The sequence below is a fragment of the Hemicordylus capensis genome, chromosome 7 (assembly GCF_027244095.1).
Source record: "Hemicordylus capensis ecotype Gifberg chromosome 7, rHemCap1.1.pri, whole genome shotgun sequence".
In the NCBI taxonomy this organism is placed as follows: domain Eukaryota; kingdom Metazoa; phylum Chordata; class Lepidosauria; order Squamata; family Cordylidae; genus Hemicordylus; species Hemicordylus capensis.
The window spans coordinates 21,380,029-21,400,151 of NC_069663.1; the positions used below are offsets into that span (position 1 = coordinate 21,380,029).

Sequence of the window (20,123 nt, forward strand, 5' to 3'; positions counted from 1 at the left end):
AAGTTTTGATGTTTTTATGCTGCTCGGTACTAACAGTTAATTTTTTTTAAAAAATGATGGTATAATTCCTATTTATAGAAAGCTGGCTTGAAAATCCAATATAATATTTTGAAGGCAGGGGGTATGCGTAAAACAAGGATGTGACCCTGTTTGCTAATCATAAGAGGGAAACATAGGAAGCTGCCATATACTGAGTCAGAGCCTTGATCTACCTAGCTCAGTTTTGTCTGCACAGACTGGCAGCGGCTTCTCCAAGGTTGCAGGCAGGAGTCTCTCTCAGCCCTATTTTGGAGATGCTGCCAGGGAGGGAACCTGGAACCGATTCTCTTCCCAGAGCATCCTCATCCCCTCAGGGAAATATCTGACAGTGCTCACACATGTTGTCTCCCATTCAAATTCAAACCAGGGCAGACCCTGCTTAGCAAAGGGGACAGTTCATGCTTGCTACCAGCTCTCCTCCCATTAAAACCATGGACGACCCCCCCCTCGCCTCCCTTTAAAATCTTTTCCGCCTCTCTGGTTCTTCAGCAGCTAATGGCCATCAACCTCTGAGCCCATCTTATCCTTCATAAGAACTAGATATTTGCTTTTCTTGGGGGGGGGGATGGAGGTTCTCTGGAAGCTGCAGATTCTGCGTCCACAACCCTGTTTTCTGCTGTGCTTTTTTTGTGATCCTTCAGGATGCATGACAGCTAAGGACTTGAATTCTGAGTGCACAAGGTTAGATATATCTGTTGAACTGAGCCGGGTCAGCTCCACCCTGTAAGAGGCAAGTGAAAAAGTGAAGCAAAGCATATAGTATAGAGCAACATATACCATGTCGCTGTATCCAAAGAAGCACGTATACCGTGTAAAGATGCACGTGGGCTGTTTGCCATGGGAAATGCCGACCAATGTACCTGCTTCCAGGGACCTGGAATTTTTGCTGCTTACATGTCTTTAATTCATTCATTACAGTGTTCTTCTATTCTTCCTCCATCCAAGGAGCTCTGGGGACTGAGCCCCTGGTCCTCCTCTCCCTCCTTTATTGTATCCTCACAATAACCCTGCGAGGTGGGCTCAGCAGTGGACACAAAGTCAGCTAGTGAGCTTCATGGCTGGGGGGATCTGAATCTGGGCCCCTCTCGTCCTGGTCCAAACCTCTAACCACTGCCTCTTTCTTTAAAACCAACAAACCAGAGCAGGTTTTGTACATCCTTGCCCTTGCAAACCTCGAAACACACCCTGTATTGTGAGCATCCTGAGGCCTGAGAATTGTTCGTTCTCGAAGGAAAGTGGCAAGCCCTTCCCCATGATTGGTGAGAAGAATGGGGCAGAGTTTTAAAATAAAAATAAAAAAATAGGAAGCTGCCATATACTGAGTCAGACCATTGGCCTATCTAGCGCAGTATTGTCTTCACAGACTGGCAGCGGCTTCTCCAAGGTTGCAGGCCGGAATTTCCCTCAGCCCTCTCTTGGAGAAGCCAGGGAGGGAACTTGGAACCTAGATGCTCTTCCCAGAGCAGCTCCATCCCCTGAGGGGAATATCTTGCAGTTCTCACACTTTTAGTCTCCCTTTCATATGCAACCAGGGTGGACCCTGCTTAGCTAAGGGGACAAGTCATGCTTGCTGCCACCAGACCCGCTCTCCTCTCCAGAGGTTTGCGGCGGGCACGTTTCTTCTTGGCGTGTACTTGCGGCCGCGGGCCCGCCTTGTATAATTGACAGGACGCCGCTCCATTTGGCGACGTGTTGATAAGAGAGCAAGGGGCTTTTCAGTCCGGTTCTGGGAAAGCCTGGGAGTTTCTCGGAAGCTGATCAGAGGCTCGTCGAGGAGTAACGGAGGGCGGGAATCCCCGAAAGCCAGCCGGTCACCCTGCCAGCCGCCGTGGGGAGAGAGCGGGATGTGTCGAGAAGGGGTGCACTGTGCGATGGGCTTCTTTGCGTGGAGGATGCGTCGAGAAGAGAGACGCCCCTTCTGAGCTGGCGGAGACAAAACTGTGTGTCTCTTTTCTCCCTCTGCCTTACAGCCACGAGAAAGAGCAAGAAGGTGAAGAGGGAGTCGAGCTGCAAGAAGGTAAGGCGGGGTCTCGGGCCGGATTGGGATCAGAAACGCCCCCCCAGTGCCATAATTGTAGCCTCCGGCTAGGGGGGGAGTTCTGCAGGCGGGCAACACCCGACAAGCAAGGTGTTCTCTGTGTTGCACGCATGAGGATTGGGGAAAGGGTTCCAGGCGCATGGGGCAGCGAGGGAGAAAGGGTGGGATTGCTTGAGGGAGCAGGATACCTGTGGAGGGTCGAGGCGTGACTCTCGTGGGCAGGCACTGGGACCCCAAATCTTACATGCACGCAGGCATTGGGGAAGGGTTCCAGGCGCATGGGGCAGCGAGGGAGAAAGGGTGGAGTGGCTTGAGGGAGCAGGGCATGTGGAGGGCGGAGGGGCAACTCTCGTGGGCAGGCATGTGACGCTGCCCGTGAGGGCAGGAAGGGGCATGAGCCCGGTGGGGCGTTCGGTCCCATCTGCGGGGACGGAGGCTCACTGTGATTGCCGACAAGGTCTCCCCGCCAGGGATGGAAGATAGGGGACACTATGGCACGGCGTCCAGCTCTCCCGGCTTTCATGGTCCCGCCCGTTGGCCTGGCGGCTTCCCGGTTTGCCGCGATGTTTTGAAAAGCGCGTAAATGTTTCACGCTTTACCGTGTTGGAGGAAGGGAGATGCCAGTTGACGGGCCCGTCTTCCGGAGATTGCTCCGTGGAGAGGATCCGGCCCTTTGTCTGTCGTTGCCCGGACCCTTTCCTCCGGGCAAAAATGACTGCCGCTCGGCCCTCCTTGAGGGTCAGGGTGAAGAAGCGGCGATAAGGCAGGGAGCCGCTGTAAAGGCTGTAATTTTCCATCTCTGGGCGGGAGGAGTCGATGTCGGCAGCGGCCACCGCGAGCGTCTGCCCCCACCGGGTGGCCCCGATGGCGACAATGTGTGGGGCCCGGCTCATGGCGGGTTTTGCTGCCCCTCTGGTCAGCAACCGGTCTCTATCCTCTGCCAGGAGACGGCACGAATGCAGATGAGCAGACGGCGGTGGCCATCGCCAGCGTCCAGCAAGCGGCCTTTACAGACCATAATATCCAGTACCAGTTCCGCACAGAGAACAATGGAGGACAGGTGGGTCGCAGGCGGCTGTGGGGTCTCTTCGCTTGGCGGCCGATGCCACTGGGCAACGCTCCAGCCCTTGGGGGTCGTCTGCCCTTGAAGGGGGCGGTGGGGTGGAAGGAGCTCTCCCATTGGTCAGCCCCCGTTTGAGAGCTGGCCAATCAGCACACTCAGAAGAATTGTATGGGACAGCTCTTCCAGGACTGCACCATTTCAGAGCCGTGGCAGGGGTGGATAGGGTTGTAATACTGAATCCATGATGAAAATGCCTTGCCACAAGAAAGCTAGCCTGTCAGGGAGAAAGAGAGACAGGACTGAAATCGTAGCCAGCGTGGTGTAGTGGTTAGAGTGCCAGACTAGGACCGGGGAGCCCCGAGTTCAAATCCCCATTCAGCCATGAGACTTGCTGGGTGACTCTGGGCCAGTCACTTCTCTCTCAGCCTAATCTACTTCACAGGGTTGTTGTGAGGAGAAACTTAAGTATGTAGTGCACCACTCTGGGTTCCTTGGAGGAAGAGCGGGATATCAATGTAAAATGAATGAATAAATGAGAGACGCCTCAAGGAAAACCTCAAGTCACCAGGGTGAAGAAACGTTGGCTGTCAAGTTTATCAGCCAGACAAAATATTTTACTCGTCAGACTGTTCTGGTGCATTGCTCATCAGGACTTCTTTAGCTCGTCAGGCATCATTTTTCACTCGTCACAGACTAGTAGACTAGTGGGTTTCTGCAGCCCTGCACTCACCAACTCCCCTTGCCCAGCAGTTTCAGCCAAATCATCCCCTCCGTAGCCTTCTGAAAACAAGCAGCTAAGGAGGGACCTAGCCCCCGCCCTCTTTAATTCAAATACTGATTTGTAGTCTGGACTTCCCTTGACTTGATGTTTCCACCCGCTGTGTGCAGAGTGTGTGCTGTCTCTCTTAAACGTGAAGGAGCAGTTGCTAATCAGTTCATCACCTTACCCCCCAGCCTGGTCGCACTCTCTATAGTCACACCTGTATTCTGAAGTGGGAGCTCCGAGGAGGGCTATACCATGTGATCCCCTTCGAACATGTGGCTCAGTCCTGGCTTCTTCCATCCCGGCCGATGTGGTCCGCAGGCCTACGACCTCTTCAGGGGCGGCTGCGGGTTCGGTAGAAATGCTCAGAGGGGTGCCACAATCCATCCCCGGCTTGCTGTGGGCGTGGCGGGGCGCAGAAGCGTAGAAAATGCACGTCTCGGAGTGTCAGTCAAGCTCCTTGGCCCCTGCCTGGTTGCCCAAGTAGCCCCATTCCAGGCTTCTGGCCTTGAAAGTTTCCACCAGCCCCTGTCGACATCTCCCTGGGGTCCAGCCACCGCCTGCCCGCTCTTGATCCGGCTCGCACCCCAGAGTGACCCTCCTCTGCTTCTTCTCCCAGGTGACGTACAGAGTCGTCCAGGTGACGGACAGTCAGCTGGACGGGCAGGCAGACACCACGGGAGCGGTCAGTGTGGTCTCGACGGCGGCCTTTGCCGGCAGCCAGCAAGCCGTGGCTCAGGTAGGGGCGTCGGCGTGGCAGCCTCGGACTCTGGCGCTGGGTTGAGGCCAGCAGTCTCTCCGCCGTATTTCAAAGACCTGTTCGGCCTGAGAAAAGGTCCCCACTCTGCACAGCGCGGCACTTTTTTTTCGGCGCTGGGAGGGCCCTTTAAGAGAGGCTGAGCCCTCTGCTAAGAGCTCCACCAAAAGCACTCAGATGGGGCGCTCCGCTCGCCCTGGGAAGGACGACCCTTCCTAGCACTCTGTGTACCCCTTCCAACATCCCCTGCTCAACCGAGCAAAGAGGTGCCTTTTTAGAAGTGGCGATTCTCTGGTATTTAGCGGGCGGGGGAGCAACTGGCCCGATCCGTCCCCCCTCCAGGGGCTGTGGCTAGGGTCTGCCTTGTTTTTCTTTTTTTGGAGCTTGTGAGCCCTTTGGGGGACAGGGAGCCCTCTTCCTTGAGTGGCTTTGTTTTTCTTTGTAAATGGCTTTGAGAGCACCTGTTGAAAAGCGGTCTACAAATCCTAGTGATCATAGTGGTTGGTGCTGAGGCCCACGTCGGATCTTAAGGGGATCTTTCCCCCATAAAAGGCAAGGTGCCGCACTGCATGATGGGAATAGTCCTCTCCGCGTGGTGCCAGTGGGACTGTGCAGAGTGTTCCGCTTTGGCCGAAACATCACACAGGCCCAGTAAACAATTAGTCAAGGGCTAATTACGGTTAGGGGCGGGGGGCATCCACGGGCCCCCGGGCTTCTCAATGAAGACCACTGTTTTAGACTTGAAGGGCTGCCTCTCTGTGATAGCAGGGTGCCGCTTTTCTGCTGCCCAGACAATTCTTTTTTTCGTCACCTGCTTAAGAGCAAGCATCACGCCCATCTTAGGGGGTAGGACCCACAGTGATGCCATAAGTACATAAGAACAGCCCTCCTGGAATGGATCGGGCCCAAGGAAGCCCATCTAGTCCACCATCCTGTTTCCCACAGTGTCCCACCAGATGCCCCTGAGAAACCCACAGGCAGGAGTTGAGGGCATACCCTCTCTCTTGCTGTTACTCCCTTGCAACTGATATTGAGAGGCTGGAGGTGGCCTGTAGGCACCAGGCTAGTAGCCCTCGATAGACCTGTCCTCCATGACCTTGTCTAAGCCCCTTGTAAAGCCATGCAAAGCTAGTGGCCGTCACCATATCCTGTGGCGGAGAGTTCCCTGGGTGAATTGTGCCTTGGGTGGGGAAGGGCTTCCGTTTTGTCGGTCCTACATTTCCTGAGCTTCGGTTTCATGGCGTGACCCTGCTTCTCGCGTTGCACAACCTCCGCCTCCCAGCTGTTTTTTTGGACTACAGCTCCCAGCACGTAGTGCGTGTAGCCCCAGTGGTCAGGCGTCAGGGATGATGGAAGCTGTGTTTCCCACAACACTTGGCGGGCTGACGTTGCACGGCTCTATCCTGTGGGGACATATAATCATCCGGAGCTGCCGCCTCCTGAGTCAGACCCTTGGGCCGTCCAGCTGGGGATTGTCTACACTGACTGGCAGCGTCTCTCCAGGGTTTCAGGCAGGAGTCTTTCCCAGCCCTACCTGGGGGCTTCTGCGTGAGAGCAAGCAGATGCTCTCCCCCTGAGCTCCAGCCCCCTCCTTGGCATCCCCTCACGTAGCTCTTTCTTTTCCCCCAGAGATGGAACGGCTGCTATGCAAGTATATGAAAATAAGGTAAATGCTGTTTAGGAGCAGAGTGAACTCTGCTGGTGCCTTCAGCGCCTGGGGTGGGTTTTGTCCGTCTCTGTCTCCAGCTGCAGAGAGCGACAAGTTCTGGAAGATCTGCTCTCCGTCCGAGCCCAGTTCCGATATTTCATTAAGCCCACGTTGTCTGTACACACGCTGGCAACATAGGAAGCTGCTGCCTACTGAGTCAGATCATTGGCCCGTCCGGCTCAGCGTTGCCTGCACTGACCGGCAGCGTTTCTCCGTGGTTTCAGGCAGGAGTCTTTCCCAGCTCTAACGGGAGATGCCGCCAGGGAGGGAACCTGGAACCTTCCTGCAGGCGAAGCCGATGCTCTTCCACAGAGTTACGGCCCCGTCAGCGGCCACTTTGGCAAAGAGCCTTCCACGTGAGAGCCATTGGCAAGGCCTGTGTTCCCTGTAACGTGGAATCCCAGAAGTTGAGGACTACAACTCCCAGCATCCCCTGCCAACAACCGTTGCCGCTGAGGATGCTGGGAGTTGTAGTCAGCAACGTCTCTGCACAGAACGACACTTTGCTCACTGCTGGGAGGGCCCTTTAAGGGAGACCGCTCTTGCCAGTGGGCTTCTCAGCGGCATCTGGTGGGCCACTGTGTGAAACAAGGTGCTGGACTAGATGGGCCTGTCTCCCTTAAAGGGCCCTCCCAGCACTGAGCAAAGTCTTCACGCCCTCAACTGGTATTCAGAGGCATTTAGTCTCGGAGGTTGGAGATGGCCTGTAGCCACCAGACAAGTAGCCACGGATAGGCCTGTCTTCCACAAACTGGTTGAAACCCCTTGTAACGCCATCTGAGTAGCCATCGCCACATCCTGTGGCAGAGAATTCCATAGGCTAATTATGCGCTGCGTGGGGAAAGTACTTCCTCTTGTCGGTCCCAAATTTCCCAGCCTTCCGTTTCATGGGGTGACCCCTGGATCTCGTGTTGGGAGAGAGGGAGAACAATTTCTCGCTCTCTCTCCACACCATACATAATTTCAAAGGCCTTATGAAGTCGTCTTCCCCCCCGCCCCCATGCAAAAAACGTCCCGGGTGTTGCAGCCTGCCAGGTGGACAGGGACTACCACTAGCCCCCCTAGCCCTTACAGTGAAGACCAGTGGCCACAGGGGAATTCCCTTGCAGCACTCACGCGTGGCCACCCATCCGAATGCAAACCAAGGCAGGCCCTGCTTAGCAGAGGGGAGCGTTCGTGCGCGCTCCCACCAGACCAGCTCTCCTCCCCTCCCTCGGGGAGGCAGGTTTAGAGACGGCAGCCCTCTACCTTGGAAAGGGGCCCCGTCTTGCCTTCTCGGCCCCTCGAGCCGCCGTTCAGCGGCCTGCTCGTTGATTTATGTGATTTCGTGGTCAGGTTGTGAGCTGGCGGCGTCCTTTTCGAGAAGTGCGCTCTAGGATGCGGTTTCTGGCCTGCCTCCGGCGGCTGGCTCGCGTTCTCCGAGAGCGAGGCCTGCTCTCTCTCCCCACTTCCCCTGGCAGAGTCGAGCCCGACCTTCATGCCCTGAAAGACGCACGTGCTTTGAAGCTCGGGGCCAGCAGAGGCCAGAAACCACAGTGGGATGGGAGGGGAGAGCCAGAGGCCCCGTTCACACATGCGAGGGCAGAAACACATGGCCCCTGTACACTTGAGCTGTATTCAGACAGTATAGGCCAGGGACGCTCAGTTTCGGCCCTCCTGCAGATGGTGGCCTACAACTCCCATAATCCCTGGCTGTTGAGCACGGTGGTTGGGGATTGTGGGAGTTGTAGTTAAAAAACAGCTGGGGGGCGGGCCTAAGTTGAGCAGGCCTGGTATAGGCCCATTCACACATTATGTTCAACACTTGCGCGACGAGTGTCCGCAGGTACAGTCATTCACATGTTACGTTGAACGCTGGTGCAGAGGTATAGAAGCAGAAGACAGACCCGCTTCTGTATTAAATGTAGAAGCAGGAGCCAGCATAGCATAGTGGTTAGAGTGTTGGACGAGGACTGGGAAGGCCCGAGTTCGAATCCCCATTCAACCATGAAACTCGCTGGGTGACTCTGGGCCAGTCATGTCTCTCTCAGCCTAACCGACCTCGCAGGCTTGTTGTGAGGCTAAAACTAAGCGTGAGCCCCTCGGAGGAAAAGCGGGTTATAAATGTAATAAACAAATAAACATATAAAATAAGAAGTACGTTTACATTTAAATGTAAATAATAATCATTTCCAATCTATACCATGCATTTGAAGGGCCTGTATCCCAGGTTCTCTCTTAAAATGTGCATGGGTATAGTCATTCTCACACACACACACGCACACGTATGAGTGTACAGACATCTGTACACTCGTACAGCATAATGTCTGAATGGGGCTGATTTGTTGACCATAACATAGAACGTAAGAACAGCCCTGCTGGATCAGGCCCAAGGCCTATCTGGTTCAGCATCCTGTTTCACCCAGTGGCCCACCCGATGTTGTATGAGTGTACAGATGTCCGTACGCTTGTACCTGTTTTGTGCGAATGGCCAAACCTGTGTCCATTTTAAAAGTGAACTTGCGCACAGATCTCTCAAAAGCAGGGCACAGATTGGAAGGGTACTACCGTACCTGCGTCCGACATAATGTATGACTAGCTGTGCGGGGCGAAAATAAAATGTGAACAGGGCTGTGAGTAGTTACTGGCTATCAGGAACATAGGAAGCTGCCTTATACTGAGTCACGCCATTGGTCCATCTAGTTCGGTCTTGTCAACTCTGACCGGCAGCAGCTCTCCAAGGTTTCAGGCCGAAGTCTTTTCTGGCCCTACCTGGAGATGTTGCCAGGGATTGAACCCGGGTAAAGCAAGCAGGTCCTCTCCCACTGAACAATGACCCTCCTTTTAAAACGAACACACACACAGCTGTCGTGCCGAGCCAGGAATCACAGTGGTCAACGCTGTCTACACTGACTGGCAGCGGCTTTCCAAGGTTTCAGGCAGGACCTCTGCCTGGAGATGTGGCCAGGATTGAACCTGGGACCTTCTGCCGTCAAAGCAGATGCTCTTTTCCTGAGCCTCCGGCCCCTCCCCTAAGGGGAATATTTGACAGCACTCGCATGTGGGCACCCATTCAAATGCAAACCAGGATGAACCCTGCTTAGCCCAGGGGACAACTACTGCAAAAGACCAGCTCTCCCCGCTGTTTGAGCGGACTTCATCAAGAAACGTGTTTCGAGCGTTGGGAAGCCCTCCCTTCCGTGATCGGTCCGGGAGAGTCCGTTCCTACAGACGTAGACGCCACCACGTTATTGATGTTATATTAAAATTAATATGAAGGCTTATAAAAGCTGCAGATGGCAAGCGTCCTCATTAGAGTCCCCCTCGTACATTGGAAGGGGCGCCTGCGTTACGATGCCGTCTGTTAGAATTTGCGCATCCGAAAGTCGTAATTAATTCATAACATTTGCATACTTGACGAAACTAATTGCTTAATTGACAAACACTCCTGTGAGCAGGCGGCTAAGGTTTCTTTAATGGAGTGACAGGAACATTAAAGATGAGCCTTAATAAATACAAATTATTCTTAATATCTCTGGGAATGAAAGGCGGGTCCTTCTGTTTTAGAGGGGCTTCCTCCTTTTAACCACAAGAGGGCAGTAAATACTTAGAATATCCGGGTACATTTCCATTAAATGGAAATTTAATCCTGGCTTCATAATATTGTGAACCGCCCCAGGACGTTTTTGTATGGGGCAGTATATCAATGTACTAAACAAACAAATAAACAGTGCCTGCCTTCCTCCCCTAATCCTCTTCCATCCTTCCTTACTTCCCGGCACCCGCCTTGGTAGATCATGTTAATGATTTATATACATAGTGTGTTGATTTTTGAATTTGTAAGGCTTTGCTCAAACAAAATATGAGCCACAGGAAAAGAAGGGGAGAAGCAAAACATTATTGAGCAATAGAAAGCTAAGGTTTCCATAATGAAATTTTTCCAGCCGCTTGTTTTGAAAGGGTTTCCTCTTTCTCGGGTTGTATCAGATGCTATCACATTTGAAATCCTGGTTCCTCAGCAGTTCTCAATCTGTTGTGGACTACAACTCCCAGAATCCCCAGCTGCAATGGCGTTTGGGGGTTTTGGGAGTTGTAGTCCACAGCAGCTGGGAATCCCTGTTAGAGGGAACACTGGTCCCCAGGTGACGTTGTACTACAACTCCCATCACCCCCTGTCATTGTGGCCTTTGTCACCTGTATTGTATTTAGAAGGTCCCAGTTTTAGTTCCTGGCAGCATCTCCAGGTAGAGAGACCTTGGAGAGCTGCTGCCAGTCAGTGTAGACAATACTGAGCTGGATGGGCCAAGGGTCTGACTCAGTAGAAGGCAGCTTCCAAGGTTCCTAAATGCTGTTTTTAAGGGTGAAGAGCTGGTCTTGTAGTGAGGGATAATTGTCCTCTTTGTTAAGCAGGGTTCACCTTGGTTTGCATTTGGATGGGTGACTACGTGTGAGCACTGTCTGTGGCAAGATATTCCACTTAGGGGCTGGAATATAGGACGCTGCCATATACTGAGCCAGACCCTTGGTCCATCTAGCTCAGTACTGTCTACCCAGGCTGGCAGCAGCTTTTCCAAGACTGCAGGCAGGAGTTTCTCAGCCCTATCTTGGAGATGCCAGGGAGAGAACGTGGAACCTAGTTGCTCTTCCCAGAGCGACGCCATCCCCAAAGGGGAATATCTTACAGTGCTCATACGTGGTCTCCCATTCAAATGCAAACCAAGCCAGACCCTGCTTAGCAAAGGGGACAATTCAGGCTTCCCACCACAAGACCGGCTCCCTTCGCACGGAGGAGATGGGGCCGGAGCTCAGGGGCAAAACATCTGCCTTGCACGCGAAAGGTCTCAGGTTCCACCCCTGGCCGCATCTCCAAGCAGGACGGCGAGGGACTCCTTCCTGTACGCTTGGAGAAACCGCTGCCAGTTGGGGTAGGCAGTGCTGAGCTGGATGGGCTCAGGGTCTGACTCAGGAGGCAGCCTTGGCCACAGACGGCTGAAATCTTCTCCTTGCTCTCCTTCTCGTCCTCTGCAGGCTGTGATCCAGAACCCCTTCAGCAATGGCGGGAGCCCAGCGACGGATGCCGTCAGCGGTGAGGCCCGGTTCGCCTACTTCCCCGCTTCCACGGTGGGGGACACCACGGCAGTGTCGGTGCAGACGACGGATCAGTCCCTGGCGCAGGCCGGAGGTAGGCAGCACCAGCCCGGGAAGCACAGTCCCTGCCTCCCCCCAACGCTACTACTACAAACATTTATATGCCGCTTTTCAACCAAAGTTTCCAAAGCGGTTTACAATACAGAAATCAATAATCCCTCAATAAGAGCCAGCATAGTGTAGTGGTTAGAGTGCTGGACTAGGACTGGGAAGACCCGAGTTCGAATCGCCATCCAACCATGAAACCCGCTGGGTGACTCTGGGCCAGTCACTTCTCTCTCAGCCTAACCTACCTCACAGGGTTGTTGTGGGGATAAAAATAACCATGTGCACTGCTCTGAGCTCCTCGGAAGAAGAGCGGGATGTAAGTGCAAAAAATAAATAGGAAGATCCATCCTCTCTTATTTTATTTATTATTTCTCCGTGTAAACCGCCCGGAGCCGTTTTTGGAAGGGCAGTATAGAAATTGAATGAATAAATAATAATAATAAAGTGGCTCCCTGTCTCCCGAAGGGCTCACAATCTAAAAAGGAAACATAAGATAGGTACCAGCCACTGGAGGGATGCTGTGCTGGGGACGGATAAGGCCAGTTGCTCTCCCCCTGCTCAGTAAAGTGCGTCGCCGCTTTTGAAAGGTGCCTCGTCGCAGAGTTAGCGGGGCTGTGTGTCTGGAATCGCATCTTGCCATGCCCGTTGTACTCCTGTGGAATTGAGGCATGCACACAGCTGTCTATGTGGGCCATGGTGCGGTATATTTTGGTATTGGGTTTCCTAGTTGCTATACGATATTCCCCTCAGGGGAGGGCCTCTGAGGTTCCCTGGCATCTCCAAGATAGGCCTGAGAGAGATTCCTGCCTGCAGCCTTGGAGATTTTGATTGATCGATTAAGTGCCGTCAAGTTGGTGTCAACTCTTAGCGACCACATAGATGGATTCTCTCCAGGATGGTCTGCCTTCAACTTGGCCTTGAAGGTCTCTCACTGGTGCCTTCATTGCTGTCGTAATCGAATCCATCCGCATTGCTGCTGGTCATCCTCTTCTTCTCTTTCCTTCAACTTTCCCCAGCATTATGGACTTCTCAAGGGAGCTGGGTCTTTGCATAATGTGTCCAAAGTCTGATAGTTTGAGCCTGGTAATTTGTGACTCAAGTGAAAATTCCAGATTGATTTGTTCTAGGATCCATTTGTTGGTTTTCCTGGCTGTCCACGGTCTCCTCAAAAGTCTTCTCCAGCACCAAAGTTCAAAAGCGTCAGTGCTTTTTCTGTCTGGCTTCTTCAAAGTCCAGCTTTCGCATCCACAGAGAACCTTAGAGAAGCCGCTGCCAGTCTGGGAAGACAATACTGAGCTAGATCGACCAGATGTCTGACTCAGTAGAAGGCAGCTTCCTCTGTTCCTGTGAGCCTTTCTCCATACGATCCACGCTTCCTAACATTTCTCCATTTGCCTCGATCCTTTTGCTCTGTGTGTTTCCTCCTTAAGGAGTGGGCAAACTCTCTCTCTCTCTCTCTTTCTTCCAGGCCAGTTCTACGTGATGATGACGCCGCAGGACGTGCTTCAGACGGGAACGCAACGCACCATCGCCCCTCGTACTCACCCTTACTCCCCGTACGTCTGGCTTTTGGAAGTAGAGAGGAAAAGGAATGGGAGCTCTGCTGGCTAGGGCGGTTTTACCCGGGAACTGGACAATGTCAGGTCCCAAGGCAAAGGCAGGGACTGTAAGTTAGTGGCAGAGTCCCTGCTTTGCATGCTGAAGGTCTCGAGTTCAATCCCTGGCAGCAGCTCCAGGTAGAGTTGGGAAGGAATCCTGCTTGAAACCCTGGAAATCTGCTGCCAGTCAGAGTAGACAAAAGGGAGCTCGATGGACCGAGGGTCAGACTTGGTAGAAGGCTGCTTCCTATGGGGAACAGGGTGCTGGGACGGAGAGGCCGTTGGTCTGATCCAGCAGGGCTATAGCCCAGGGGTTACAAAGCTTGGGTCCTCAGCTGTTGTTGGGCTACATTTCCCGTTATTCCGGGCCGCAGTGGATGATGGGAGTTGTAGTCCGACATCACTTGGGAATCTCTGTTCTACCCCAGTTTCTGTAGGGCGAGGGGAGGAGGCATTGAAATGTGGAGGCCCTTGAAACTTAAAATGTGGAGTACAGCTGCTTCGGAGAGTTTGCGCACACACACTCCGATTTCTTTCCCCTCACGCCTTTACTTTTATACCTAGGAAAATGGATGGGACGCGGACGCCACGGGACGAGAGGAGAAGAGCCCAGCACAATGAAGGTGCGTAGCAGAGTTGAGGAGCTGGGAGACACACACACACATGCACAGCCTCTGGGTGTGTGTGTGTGTGGGTGTGTGTGTGTGTGTGTGTGTGTATGTGTGTGTGTGTTTAAACACATTCCTTGAGCAGGAATGCCAGCCTTTCCACCTTGGGGGCTGCACCACCTTAAAAGAGCTTGCTGAAGGGCCAGGCCTCTTCCCTCCCTCCAGAGATTTGAACTCGAGTCTCCCTGGTCCTAGTCCAGCACTTTAATCACTGCGCTACCGTGGCTTCTTAGGAGAGCTCTGCATTTAGCAGGAGAGAGTTCCCCTGCTAACTGAGCAAAGGGGCACCTTTTAAAAGTGGTAGCGCTCTCTCTCTCTCTTTTTTCCTTTGGGGGAGCAACTGGCCCTATCCGTCCCCAGCACAGCCTCCCTCCAGTGGCTGTTGCTGTTAAGTGTCTCTTAACTTACGCTTCTTTGTATGATTGGGAGCCTTTGGGGGGGCAGGGAGCCATTTTATTATATTTGTTTATATCTGTATAAACCGCTTTGGGGACTTCGGTTAAAAAGCGCTATATAAATATTCATTTATATACCGCTTTGTATTTGTACCTCCAGCACCCTTCCCAAGCCACTGAAAGGCTGAAATCCAAATTTTACTACTCATCTGGATAGCTTGGCAGCACCACCACCCCACCCACCCCCGCCACCATGGGGCATAGGACAGAATCCCTGAATCGAATCCCTGAAAAAATTGATGTGGGGCGTCCTGCAGAGCAGGGGTGCACAACTTCAGCCCTCCAACTGGGGTTGGACTACAACTCCCATCATCTCTGCCTGCTGCCCACGGTGGCTTAGGATGGTGGGAGTCATCATCCAATAACGTACCGTATTTACCTGAATCCAAGACTGAGCCCCCCCCCCAAAGTTATTTGAAGTTAGAAATCCGGGGGTTGTCTTAAACTCGGAGTCTGCTTGCTTTGGGGTAAATACAGGTATAACCTACAGCAGCTGTATTTTTTTAAAGGGGGTCGTCTTAAATTCCGAGTCGTCTTCTATTCGGATAAATACGGTATTCACTTAGGACTGTGATTTATATCCTGCTTTGCATTGGAAAGGTTTGCATGGAGCAATAAGAATATATAAGCTGGTTCCTTGCCCCCCAAGGGGCTCTCAGTCTGAAAAGAAACGCGGATCGTTTTGAAGGCGCGGGGCCAAGGGTCTGACTCGGTATAAGGCACCCCTCGATGTTCTACGTTCATCCCGTTGTTTTCCTGTCCCCCCCCCCCCCAGTGGAACGGCGGAGGCGAGACAAGATCAACAACTGGATCGTCCAGCTCTCGAAAATCATTCCAGACTGCAATACGGACAACAGCAAGACGGGGGCGGTGAGGAGCCAGGCCGGGGGGGGGGGCGTGCCTGAGAAAAATCGGGAGTGAGCGGGGGGGGGAGCTGCCGATGTGTTGGGCCGCACGAGGCGTGTGACTGAAGCGTTGTCTGCCGATTGGCCGCCTCGGCGGGATTTTCTCCCAGCCCCTCTGGGTTTCTTTCTCCCCGGCACGCCCTGCTCTGGGATTGCTGCCCTCTAGTGCCAGCGGGGGGGTAGGACGGCCTCCGAGCCTCACAGCGGCGGGTGTTACTCCTTTTCAGGGGCTTGTTCCATTCAGCAGCCCCTTCGGGAGATGCTGCCCCGAGGTTCAGTCTGAGTCCCGTAAGCCCTCTTCCTGGACGGCCCTCTCCTCCCTGGCCAGCCCTCCTTCGTATACCCCCTGACGCTTGGGGCAACTCTTGCGGGATCCACCGGGATCTTGGAGCGAGATCTCGCGAGAGCTCCCCGCAGCCTTGCAAGACTCTGCCATCATCCGGCGGTATCTTGCCCGATCTCTGCTGGGGCCGGCCAGAAGCAACCCAGGTGGGTCTTTTGCCCTTGCCCTCCTCCACTAGGTCAGGAAAAGCTAGTTAGACCTGCCGTGGGGTGGCTGGGGGCTCTGTCACGGGGCATGCCCCCTCCCAGACTTTCTGCCCCATTCCTGTCGATCCTCTGACACTCCCACGAGTTTCACTGGCACACTCCTTGCTTAAGAATCCTGCAGTTAGAGCCTCTTGGGGGACATAGTGCCCCGTGCCCGTCACCGCCCCCTAGTGGCAGCGTCTGTTTTTAAAAAAGATTGATTTATTCATTTTTTAAATTTATCAGATCTGGACACCGCCCCAAACTTTCCTCTCTGGGCGGTTAACAGTAACATAAAGCAAGTGAAAAACATACACGAAACGGGGAAACCATGTAAACAGTGTCCAAGTCAAGAACAGATTAAAGCCTACACATTTCAAAAGCTGCACAAGTTTGGGTGGAGAGGTGGGTTTTCAGATGCTTTTTTTTTTTTTTTTTACAAATTGCCAGAGGTGGGGAGGATCGTATTTCCGTAGGGAGTGCATTCCATAACCTTGGGGCAGCAGCCAAGAAGGCCCGCCCCCGTGTGGCCACCAGCCGAGCTGGCGGCAACTGGAAACAGATCTCTCCAGACGACCTCAATGGCCGGTGGGGCTCATTATGAAGAAGACGTTCTCTTAAATACCCAGGGCCCCAAGACGTTTGGCGGAGGGGTTTGGGGAATTCCAAGCTTGCAATTCTTGGTTCTCTGAGCGGCACTCAGAAGAGAATGATCGTTTGACCTGGGTGCAGAATCTAATTAAAATTCAAGCCTCCCCCCCCCCACAACCAAAAAAAATTGAAATGCCCCCCTCCCACTCTCCCCAAAACAAGCCCTCTGGCTTTTTCTCCCCGCTTGAGGGATTGACTTGCAGGAAGTCCAAAGAAGTTCTGCATTGAGAATTCCAGCAAAGTAGAATAACTCGAGGGTGGTTGGATCAATAACGCGCCCAGTTAGAAGCAGGAGTGTTGGGGGGCTTCTTGGCTTCTGCCTGGGACAGCAATTGCAGGGAGGCGGAGAGAGACTCCCGCCTGCCGCCTTGGAGAAGCCGCTACCAGTCTGTGCCGACGACCCTGAGCGAGATGGACCGGAGGCCCGACTCGGTAGAAGACAGCTCCCTGTCTCCCTCTGTTCCGCAGAGCAAAGGCGGCATCCTCTCCAAAGCCTGCGACTACATCCGGGAGCTGCGTCAGACGAACCAGCGCATGCAGGAGACCTTCAAGGAGGCCGAGAGGCTGCAGATGGACAACGACCTGTTGCAGCAGCAGGTAGCGTGGCCCTGGCCCCAGGCCAGACGGGGCCCGGCTCTCTGGGAGGTGCAGCCAGGCACCAAATGTGCAAGTTCATGGAGGGCAGGTCTACTGATGGCTACTAGTCTGGGGGCTGGGGGCCACCTCCAGCCTTAGAGGCATGATGCCTCTCAACACCAGTTGCAGGGGAGCAACCGCAGGAGAGAGGGCAGGTCCTGGACCCACAGTGATGTCCTAAGAACAGTCCTCCTGGATTGGATCGGGCCCTAAGCCCATCCAGCATCCTGTTTCCCACAGCATCCCACCAGATGCCCCTGAGAAGCCTGCAGGCAGGAGTTGAGGGCCTGCCTGCGGTTGCTCCCCTGCAACTGGTATTGAGAGGCGTCTTGCCTCTGAGGCTAGAGGTGGCCTATAGCCCTCCAGCTAGTAGCCGTTGATAGACCTCTCCTCCATGCCTGTCTAAGCCCCTTGTAAAGTCATCCAAGCTAGTGGCCGTCACCACATCCTGTGGCGGAGAGTTCCATAGGTTAATTGTGCAGAGTGTGTGTGTGTGTGTGTGTGTGTGTGTGTGTGTGAAAGTGCTTCCGTTACTTCCGGCCTGTGGGCTTCTCAGAGGCATCTGGTGGGCCACTGTGTGAGAAACGGGATGCTGGACTAGAGAGGCTGTGGGCCTGATCCAGCGGGGCTGTTCTCATGGATGGTCCCTCAGTGTTGTCAGGCTCTTGTCCCCAAGTTGCCATCCAGCAACATCTGGGGCAACAGTTCGTCGACCTGGGCTCCGCCAGATGTTGCTGGACTACAACTCCCTTCACCCTCCACCATGATGCATTGTAGCTGGGGATGATGGGAGTTGTAGTCCAGCGACATCTGGAGGCACCCAGGTTGGGATCTGAGGACTCGGCTTTGAGAACCGCTCTCAAAGAGAGCTGGAGAGGAGAGCTGGTCTGGTGGTGGCAAGCATGACTTGCCCCCTTAGCTAAGCAGGGTCTGCCCTGGTTGCATATGAACGGGAGACTTGATGTATGAGCACTGGAAGAGATTCCCCTCAGGGGGTGGAGCCACTCTCAGAAGAGCATCAGAAGGTTCCAAGTTTCCTCCCTGGCAGCATCTCCCAGATAAGGCTGAGAGAGACTCCTGCCTGCGACCTTGGAGAAGCCGCTGCCAGTCTGTGAAGACAGTACTGAGCTAGATAAACCAATGGTCTGACTCCGTATATGGCAGCCTCCTATGTTCCTAACCCCTGGAGTATATCCATTGCACATGCACCATTAACAGTGACCCTGCTTTGACGACCATGTCTCTCCCTTCCTCCCCCCCCCCCGGCTACAGATCGAGGAGCTGAAAAACGAAAACGCACTTCTGAGGGCGCAGCTGCAGCAACACGGCATCGAGATCGTGGGGGACGCCCCGGGGCAGTAACACACACCCCCACCCACCCCCGATGGCTCTTCCTTGCTGCTGCCTCTTCACACGGGATCTCATCCTTCACGTCTCCGGTCCTTTAGTAGAGCGCGAGGGGAACCACTCCCCGGAATGAACCCGGCTTCCTTTCCCCGGCGGCGGGGGGTATTGCTAGGGGAAAATCAGGGGAAACGGTGGCGGGGCGGGGGGTCTCTGTTCAGGTGGCCTGTTAGCCCCGCTCGCCCTTGCTTCTGTTCCGAAAGGCCCTCCGGCTGCCCCCACACACACCTCCCTAATTCTCCCCCCCCCCCCAAAAAAAACTTCCCTTCCTTGACTTAAGATATATTCAGACGGAACAGACAAAACCTGCATTTTTTTATAGTAGATTTTTAACACAGGTTAGCCAATCTTTGTTTTTTCTTTTTCCTCTGCTGGATCTTGGGGGTTTGAGCGCTTTGGGGCAGGGGGTAACCTCCCCTTTGAGCCTCCCCTCCCCGCCCAAGCACTTGGGTCCCGTCTCCTCCTCCTGACCCTGGGGCGTTTTTGAGTCTCGCCGCCTTCTGTTAATAGCCATGAAACGAGGTGGCGAGGGGGGTAAGTTAGGTCAGCCTCAGGTTTCGCTGCTGAATTGGACGAGAATTGGAGGTCTTGGAGGGCGACTGATTGGTTGGGGGGCGGGGGTTACTAGAAAAAAAAATGCAACCCATAGCAAAAGTTCCCTTGAAACACCAGCTCCGTAAGCATGAGGTGAACTCTTAACCAAGGCCTGTTCCATTGATGGGTCTTTAATTTCTATTAACTTCCACTCTAAATCTTGCTCTGTGGTTTGAACAGAGAAGGTTAGCTGGTGGATCGTGTGTGCTTCTGAGCTCCATCTTTTCACTCGGAGCTGCACAATTTCAACCCCCCCCGGGCTGCCGTTGTACTACAGCTCCCATCATCCCCTGCCGTGGCGATCAATAAGGATGATGGGAGTTGTAGTCCTTCATCTGCAGGGAGCCCCAGTTCTAGCTCCATCCCTCTGTTCTCGCACCCCTCCCAAATTATTGTTTTCTTTTTAAAGGCACAGTGGGATACAACCTTGAAGTCATCTTCTGTCTCTGTTCCCCTTCTTCTTCCCTTCTCCCCCCCCCCTCCTTGTAAGTAATCTCTCTTTTATTTTATTAGTTCCAGGCGCGTTTGTATAGAGGTACGGTGTTTGTATGATAGCTGAAACCCAGGCCGTTAGGAAAGCTTTTTAGTGGTGGACTGGATTTGACAGCAGGGTTGCTTTTTTGTGTGTTTGATGTTATATTATTTTTTTAATTAAACTCCAGCATTTTAGGATTTCAAGTTTAAAAATAAATAAATCGGGAGGTGAATTCTTTAAAGTAATCTCCTATATTTTGGGTTCCCCCATTTCCAAACAGATCCTTCATATTTCTTTTTGATTTTTTAAGAAAAGATGATAAATGGTCCTTAAACAAAATATTATTATTATTGTAATAGCAAGTTTCTTAGGTTTGATTTTTATATATATATATATATATATATATATATATATATATATATATGTATATCTATATATACCAGTCCCCCTGAAAGACGGAAATCCAGGACTATGGCTGGCGTTTTGGAGATATTTGTATTGCTTAGCCTTGCTCCACCCTTTTGAAATGGGGGGGGGGAGAAGAAATCAAGGGAAGAAAAGCAAATGGTTTATCAAAAGACGATCAATGAGTTCACTTGCAGAGTTTGATTAATGGTTGGAAAGTAGGAAATAATTCTGTGTGTGTGTGTGTGTGTGTGTGTATAT

At 53.1% G+C, this 20,123-nt stretch overlaps 1 protein-coding gene across 2 annotated transcripts in view; it reads left to right on the forward strand.

Annotated features, from left to right (window-relative positions):
- The window catches only part of USF2 (upstream transcription factor 2, c-fos interacting), a 25,851-nt gene extending 6,153 nt beyond the window's left edge, over nt 1-19,698 (forward strand). The window contains exons 2-10 of one of the 2 annotated variants that reach the window (XM_053267240.1): nt 2,010-2,056; nt 2,998-3,137; nt 4,523-4,642; nt 11,376-11,529; nt 13,012-13,099; nt 13,706-13,764; nt 15,040-15,134; nt 16,817-16,945; nt 18,257-19,698. In XM_053267240.1, the coding sequence (XP_053123215.1) occupies nt 2,010-2,056; nt 2,998-3,137; nt 4,523-4,642; nt 11,376-11,529; nt 13,012-13,099; nt 13,706-13,764; nt 15,040-15,134; nt 16,817-16,945; nt 18,257-18,346 (922 nt within the window). In that variant the 3' untranslated portion in view covers nt 18,347-19,698. The remainder of the gene's footprint in view (nt 1-2,009; nt 2,057-2,997; nt 3,138-4,522; nt 4,643-11,375; nt 11,530-13,011; nt 13,100-13,705; nt 13,765-15,039; nt 15,135-16,816; nt 16,946-18,256) is intronic. The other variant, XM_053267241.1, reaches the window with a different exon arrangement.
- The last annotated feature ends 425 nt before the right edge of the window (nt 19,699-20,123 follow it).